Here is an 8,250-nt window from a genome sequence, read left to right on the forward strand (position 1 = left end):
TAATTTATTTATTATACGTTAAGTACACTGTAGCTGTTTTCAGACACTCCAGAAGAGGGTGTCAGATCCCATTACGGGTGGTTGTGAGCCACCATGTGATTGCTGGGATTTGAACTCAGGACCTTCAGAAGAACAGTTAGTGCTCTTAACCACTGAGCCATCCCACCAGCCCCTCCTCAGTCTTTCTTTGTCTGACCATGACACTTTGAATAGGCACTGGCCAGTCATGTTGAAGGATGTTTATAATTTCAGTTTGTTCGGTTTTGGGTGGAGTAGTAGTTCCCTCTCTTGGTCACATGCATGTCAAGCAAAAGAGACCACTGTGCTATATATAACTCCTTCATCTGTTGAATGGATTAAAAAATATATTTTTTTTAAAAGATAGAGTGTTATTATGTAGCTTAGGTTATTCTAAAACACACTTTGTAGGCCAGGATGGCCTCGAACCCGTGCTGATCTTCCTGCTTCTGCTTCTCACATTAATTAATTCCATTACAGGTGTGTACCACAAAGCCTTTCCTAAAATTTTTTTTCAATATGAATTTTTTAAAAATCTTATTTATCTTATGCATATGAGTGCTCATGCATGCCTATATATCATGTGTGTGCCTGGTGCCTGATGGAGGGCGAAAGAGAACGTCAGATCCCCCCTGGAAATGGAGTTATACCGCATACACACACCGCGTACAGACACATACCACCCACACACACACAGAAGCATGCACCACACCATGCACAGTGGTCAGAGGTCAGGCGACAGCTAGTACAACTCAAGGCTCTTCTGCTACCATGTGGATCCTGGGGATCCGATCAGACCACCAGGCTTGGCTTCAGATGCTTTTTCCCACTGAGTCATCTTGCAGGCTGCTGACCCTGTTTATGCAGACTCGGCCTTCACCACCTCCCTCTTAATCCTTGGGGATTTTAAGTTTCAACATGAATCCTAGAGAGGACTCCAACATCCACACTGTAGCCGGGAGCCTTGGAATTGTTGATGTAAGGGGAATCTCTTCCTGGCTCCTTATTAACCAGAATCTTCATCTGCTCTTTCAGGCACATTCAACGCTCCATGACCAGGTGACCCTTCCTGCCCAGAGCGATGGAGCACAATGGCTCCTCTCGTGTGGATTCTGAGTTTCGATACACCCTCTTTCCAATTGTTTACAGTGTCATCTTCATACTGGGGGTGGTTGCCAATGGCTATGTACTATGGGTCTTTGCGACCTTGTACCCTTCCAAGAAACTAAATGAAATAAAGATCTTCATGGTGAATCTTACCGTGGCGGACTTGCTCTTCTTGATCACCCTCCCGCTGTGGATCGTCTACTACTACAACGAAGGCAACTGGATTCTACCCGGATTCCTGTGCAACGTGGCTGGCTGCCTCTTCTTCATCAATACCTACTGCAGTGTGGCCTTTCTGGGTGTCATCACTTATAACCGCTACCAGGCAGTAGCCTATCCCATCAAGACTGCTCAGGCCACCACCCGCAAGCGTGGCATCTCCTTGTCCCTGGTCATTTGGGTATCTATTGTAGCTACTGCATCCTACTTCCTGGCCACAGACTCCACCAACCTAGTGCCCAATAAGGATGGCTCAGGCAATATCACCCGCTGCTTTGAGCATTATGAGCCATACAGTGTGCCCATCCTTGTTGTTCACGTCTTCATCGCCTTCTGCTTCTTCCTCGTCTTCTTCCTTATTTTCTACTGCAACATGGTCATCATTCACACGTTGCTCACGCGGCCCGTGCGGCAGCAGCGCAAAGCAGAAGTGAAGCGCCGGGCGCTGTGGATGGTCTGCACGGTCTTGGCGGTATTTGTCATCTGTTTTGTGCCCCATCACGTGGTCCAGCTGCCCTGGACCCTAGCGGAGTTGGGCTACCAGACCAACTTCCATCAGGCTATTAATGATGCCCATCAAATCACCCTCTGCCTCCTCAGCACCAACTGTGTCTTAGATCCCATTATCTACTGCTTTCTTACCAAGAAGTTCCGAAAGCACCTCAGCGAAAAGTTTTACAGCATGCGCAGTAGCCGGAAGTGCTCCAGAGCCACTAGTGACACGTGCACCGAGGTGATGGTGCCAGCCAACCAGGCTCCTATCGTGTCTCTGAAAAATTAATCCCTGCTTATTAAAGCCAGACCCAGAGCCTTCACTTCCATGGACCTCATAGATGGAGTTAGGAGGTGAGAGGTTTCTGACCCTGGTAGGCTCAAGTATGGCAGTTACTTCCTCGCAGAGAGCCGGTTGCTGGAAAATACAGAACCTGAATGCTTCATCTTTGAGTCAACACTAGAGGATTGTGGTTGATGGACTTACCCAGAGCTTCAGACTCTGACATCCCAGCTAGGGCCAGACCTTGGGGAGAAACACTGAGCAGCCCAGTTCATCCAACCCGGGCAGCAACTTAAGGGTTGGTCAGTGACATCCGGGGACTACAGGAAAAGGGGAGAGGGATTGTGGGGACTCTTCACTGATTGTGTGGAAGATCTTTGGGGAAACAATTTCGTTTCGGATGGTGTCTTCTTTTGTCCATCTTCAGGTACAAGGTCCTTGTGACCCTTTCTAGAGGAAGTGGTTTGGTGGTATCTCCTGACTGACCCAGTACCTTGCCTCAAATGTAACCAGAGGAGATAACACAGAAGCTGACCAGAAGCTAGGATGGGAGTGTGTTTGCTGAGGCAGCTGCGTTTTGCCCTGGCCTGAATGAGCGCTGAAGGAATGGAAGAGAGGTGGCTACCTCAGGACACTGCATTTCCCTTCTGGCAGGCAGCTTCTTTTGAGGTCCTCTGGCTACCTGGTGGTGATTTTTTGACAAGTGTCTTTTTTTTGGGGTGGGGGGTGGGTTTCCAGAAAGTGTTTCTCTGTATAGCCATGGCTGTCCTGGAACTCACTCTGTAGAACAGGCTGTTCTCGAACTCAGAAATCCACCTCCCTCTGCCTCCTAAGTACTGGGATTAAAGGCATGCGCCCTCACTGCCCGGCTTGACAAGTGTCTTAGTCACACTTCACATACTGTGCGCAGCTTCCCTGTCAGAGACAACTCAAAGAGGGAGAGATTTTATGTTGGCTCACAGTTTAGAGGACCTCAGTCCCTCAAGGCAAGTAAGGCACGGTAGGGCAGCTCAGACTCTGGAGGTGGGAACATGAGATGGAGGTTGTTCATGTGGCCCTGAACCAGGAACCAAAGACTGCACCTTAACCCCGGGGATAGGATACACCCCACACCCAGCCACCGACTTCTACAGCCAGGTTGTACCTCCTAAAGGTTCCACAGTCTCCCAACACAGAGGGCACAGCCCTGGGATGTGAGATGATCAAACAAGGTACATCAGCTAACACTTCTGATCAGAGTCGGATCCCAGAAGCCACGTGGTAGGTACAAAGACAGAACAGACTTCTGCAAGTGGCCTTCGACTTTTACTCTTCGACACACATGCCCCGCCTCCCCCCATAGACATATACATATGCATGAATAAATTACAAAATTAATAGAATAGAGCAAAACAAATGTGACCCCATGGGGATATACATGAAGTAGCAGGTTTATTCAAAATACATCTGCTATTTCATTTAAGTGAGATCCCTCTTACCCTCTGAGAAGTATCCACAAGCCTCAGGTTCAGAACTCTGGGGAACTTTTCCTGTTTTCCTGAGCCTTGTGCTTCTTTAAAAAGAAAAGTAAAAGGTCCTTTCTTCCAACGAGTGTCTCTTTGAAGTTGGGTCAGTGGATTCCTATGCTAGACAAGCATAAGCTTGTCCCAGTAGGCAGTAACCTGCTTGGGTTTGGCATGATGGCAGTAGTCTGGACCTGGCTGAAGGGGACTAAGTAGTTGAAACAACATACTTGAACTTTGACATCTTACAAACTCAGGTTCAAGTCTTGTCTGTGCTAAATGCTGTTCAGGATGTGGAATTTAATTTTCTACCTCTTAGTGTTATCAGCGGGGAGGTTCAGCCTACCTCACGGGACTTCTGAGCGGTGCATGTTCAGCGGACTCTGGGTTACTCTGGGTTACTTATCCAGAACCTCCCCTACCCTGAGAGTTTGGCGCCCTCAGTCCTTTGATAGGAACTGAAGGGGTGAAGGTTGGACATCTGGATTCAGGGTGTACCTTTCAGGGAGTGGTGACCTTTCTATATGTGAAGTGGGTTGGGTGGCCACCTAGGTGACTGGTAGGCAAGTGGCTTTTCAAAGAAAGCAGATGTGTCAGGCCAAGCAGAGGCCAGAGAGAAACCAGAACTTGGTGAGAAGACACAGCTTTCAGGGGCCAGAGGGGCCAAGTGCTTCCTCTTGAGTCCTGCGAGGCTCTCTTGTCAGGACTCCTTCTCTTTCCTTCCTTAAGCTCATTGAAATGGGTATCTAGTACTTTCAATCAAATATCATTCTCTGTTTCTATGTTAACATGGTATATTCTGAATTTCATCATCTGCATATCTCCCTTGCCATTGGTTGGCAATATCCATGTACCACAGTATGTTTACTTAATAAACATTTTTCTCTTCAAATTTGGTCTTTTGTTTTGTTTTGTTTTTGTTTTTGTTGGTTTCGTTTTGTCGAGACTGGGTTTCTCTGTGCATCCCTGGCTATCCTGGACTGACTTTGTAGACCAGGCTGGCTTCAAACTCACAGAGATCCACCTGCCTCTGCCTCCCAAGTGCTGGGATTAAAGGCGTGTGCCACCATGCACTGCAAAATTTGGTCAATTTTAAAACTTACAGTCCTACTAACAGCCACCCTATAGATTATTTTTATGCCACTTTATGACATGTGGGAAAAGGGAGGCTCAGAGGGGTGGAGTCATTAATAGTCAAACCTAGACCTCTCAGTAAGCATAGGCTAGCTCGCATCCCCCATGCTCCATCTGCTGTAACCTCCCCCACTAGCCAAGCCATCAGACACACTGCCAGCCTCTGCCTGGAAGCCGCTATCCCACTTGGGGAGCTAAACAAAGGCTTTCTGTGGACTGTCAACCACTCTTCGAAGCAGCTCAGAAGTCCACCTACAGAGGTAAGAGGTAAGAGGTAAGAGGTAAGAGGTAAGAGACTGCCTACAGCCCGAAGGCTTAGGAGTTGCCGAGACGTGGTTACTGCGTTTACATTATGCAAATATCATGAAACCTAGAGACTTGCTTTCGTTTCTGTACTACGTATACAAACCTGACTCCCGCAGTAAAGTTTGAATCTTGATCAGAAATATTTGTCTTGGTTTCATTTATTTCTCCCGCAATTCGAACCCTGTTTTTCCAGGTCCCTGTCCTCCACCTGGGAAGAATCCAGTTCCTGAAACTGCAGGCAGTTTCAATCTGCTATGTAATTGCAGCCACACACCGACCCTTCTTTTTTTCTTTTTTCTCCATCCCTTTCTCCGGCTTACTCCAGCCCGGCTCGCTCCAGCCCATAGGTTCTTTATTTGTTTCTCGTTATGGATGGTTATGAGCCACCATGTGGTTGCTGGGATTTGAACTCATGGCCTCTGGAAGAGCAGTCGGTGCTCTTAACCACTGAGCCATCTCACCAGCCCATACCAACTCTTCTAGGCATCTTGTGCGTGCTGCTGGTTCAGGAGCTGGTCCGGGCCTCCTGATGCTGGAGGTCTTTTGTACAGCTCATGCAGCCTAAAGCCTCATGGGGACTCTTCCCAGACACTTCAGACACTAGGAGACAGACATAGACGTGTGTTTCTAGGGACCCCAGGAACCAGAGCGCCATTACCCGCTGGAGCCTGGAGGAGCACTTACTGCTTGTGAGACTTGGTTTCATTTGTCAGCTTGAAGGATTCTAGCACCATCCATTTCTCCTGGCTGCATATCCTGAAGCAATGTTATTGGGTCATCCTGAGCCTCACTTCCATCTAGTCTGAACTTCCAACTTGCTTCTGAAATGGCTGCACCAGTCCACACCCTCACCCATAGCTTTATGGAGGATTTTGTTGTCCATTTTGTTTGGGTCCAGGTTCTCGCCATGTAGATTTGGCTGATCTGGAATCACTCTGTAGATCAGGTTGGCCTTGTACTGGTAAAGATCCACCTGCCTCAGCCTTTGGAGTGTGAATGCCTCAATTAAAGGCATACACCACCACACCCAGCCTAATATGTTCTTAGCCCATATTAACTAGCCACAAAAACATGTCTCATTATTGACATTCTCATACTTGTGTATAACACACTGGGTCATATTTACCACACCCCCTTTGCTCCCTGGTCCTCCATCAACTCCTGGTGATCCCTCTCCATCCCCTTCCTCCTCCTGACTAGCTCCACTTCTGCTTTCAGGTCTCTTTTTAGTGTGTGACCCAGAGTCTCGCTAGGCTTGTTGACTGGAGCATGGACACCTTACCTGTCACTTCGCCAGTTAACTGCATGCAAATCCTCCGGGGGGCACTGGGGTCCCAGGAGAGCCTCCCCACCCCAGTAGGCTCTCTCTTTCACAAAGCTTTCCATTTCCCCAAAACCTCTCTCTACCCAACTTTCATGCTACGGAATGTGCAGTCACATCGTGATTTTAGTTGGACTCCCTCCGATTACTAAAGGGCTGTAATCAGGTATTCGTTAGTCATTTGTGTTCAGATTCTGAAGCTTGTACCATGTCACAGGATGAGCAAAAAAAATAGCCACTGACGTCTGTTGCCAGGGCTCCTTTCTTCAGCCTCTAGTCTGTGATTTTGGACAGACTATGGAACCTTGCTGGGCCTATTTCTTTTAAATGGGGAATATTGACCAAGTATGGTCACACTTGTAATTCTAACACTCAAGAGGCTGAGGTAGAAGGATTGCTACAACTTTAAGGCCACTCTGGGCTACATAGATAGTTATCAGGCCATCTAGGGTTGCATAGTAAAAATTTGTCTGGGCAGTGGTGGCACACCTTTAATCCCAGCACTTGGGAGGCAGAGGCAGGTGGATTTCTGAGTTCGAGGCCAGCCTGGTCTACAGAGTGAGTTCTAGGACAGCCAGGGCTACACAGAGAAATTCTGTCTCGAAAACAAAACAAAACAAACAAACAAAAAAAGTATTTGAATAGCCGGGCGGTGGTGGCGCACGCCTTTAATCCTAGCACTTGGGAGGCGGAGGCAGGCGGATTTCCAAGTTCGAGGCCAGCCTGGTCTACAGAGTGAGTACCAGGACAGCCGGGGCTACAGAGAGAAACCCTGTCTCGAAAAACCAAAAAAAAAAAAAAAAAAAAAAAAAGTATTTGAATAAAATTTCCATTTTGAGTAGTGATCCAGTAAAGTTTAAGTTTCCAAGACCTCCCTGGAACCTGACATTCTACTTGGCAGGAAGAGACATGTACATGGGAAACTGACATCCTGGTTGGCAAGTTAAGACATGAATGTTAGACAATGTCCCATCCTGGTAGACAAGTTAGGGCATGAATATTAGACAAGGCAAGTCCCCTGCCATAGTTAAATAACCCAATCAATGGGAGCAAGATAAGTGTACAACAAAGACATGTTCCTAAGGAAATCTCCTTTCCCTACATCCTGATCAGTGAAACAACTTGGCACAGATGTTTGTGGATTTGGGCTTAAAAACCCTGAAGGGTCTCAGGGTCATGGTTCAGTTCTCCAATCTGGTTCATGTCCCTGGGGCATATGCTCAATAAACCATCCCTGTCTGTCTGAGATCGGTGTTCTTGAAGTGATTCCTGGACCCAACACATATCTTATCAATGTAATAGACAGTTCTGTGGGCTTAGAGTTGCTCAGGACTATCCCTGGCACAGAGTAAATGTTACAAATGTTGCCCCTGGCCTAACAGGTGGTCTCCATTCCACAGAGCCTCCTATTTACAACATTGCAAGACACCAGCCTTCTTCCCCTTATGACTGAGTTCACGTTGTGTAACTTAGTGTTAGCCTTCTGAGTGGGAAAGTGTGCAGAGGAACCGAGTGTGACTGGCCAGGCTTTCCTTTTCTTCTAGGTCATTCTACAGGTCTCCCAGCGGGTGGATTTTGTTGTCGGTCGGGAGTTTTCTTTTGGTTTGGGTTCTGGTTTTTTTGTTTGTTTTTGAGACAGGTTTCTCTATGTAGCCCTGGCTGTCCTGGACCTTGCTTTGTAGACCAGGCTGGCCTCTAACTCAGAGATCATCCTCCTGCCTCTGCCTCCTGGGTACTGGGACTAAAGATGTGTGCCACCTCCATCTAGTTGCCTAGAGAATGTTTTAAGAAATCAGAGCCGCACTTGAGAGGCAGAGGCAGGCGAATTTCTGAGTTCGAGGCCAGCCTGCTCTACAGAATGAGTTCCA

At 47.6% G+C, this 8,250-nt stretch overlaps 1 protein-coding gene across 3 annotated transcripts in view; it reads left to right on the plus strand.

Moving 5' to 3' along the window:
• The window catches only part of Ptafr (platelet activating factor receptor), a 19,424-nt gene extending 14,911 nt beyond the window's left edge, over positions 1-4,513 (plus strand). For all 3 annotated transcript variants that reach the window (XM_031378932.1, XM_031378934.1, XM_031378933.1), the window contains exon 2: positions 1,054-4,513. In XM_031378932.1, the coding sequence (XP_031234792.1) occupies positions 1,100-2,125 (1,026 nt within the window). In that variant the 5' untranslated portion in view covers positions 1,054-1,099 and the 3' untranslated portion in view covers positions 2,126-4,513. The remainder of the gene's footprint in view (positions 1-1,053) is intronic.
• The last annotated feature ends 3,737 nt before the right edge of the window (positions 4,514-8,250 follow it).

The sequence above is a fragment of the Mastomys coucha genome, unplaced genomic scaffold (genome assembly GCF_008632895.1).
Source record: "Mastomys coucha isolate ucsf_1 unplaced genomic scaffold, UCSF_Mcou_1 pScaffold18, whole genome shotgun sequence".
Taxonomy (NCBI): Eukaryota; Metazoa; Chordata; class Mammalia; order Rodentia; family Muridae; genus Mastomys; species Mastomys coucha.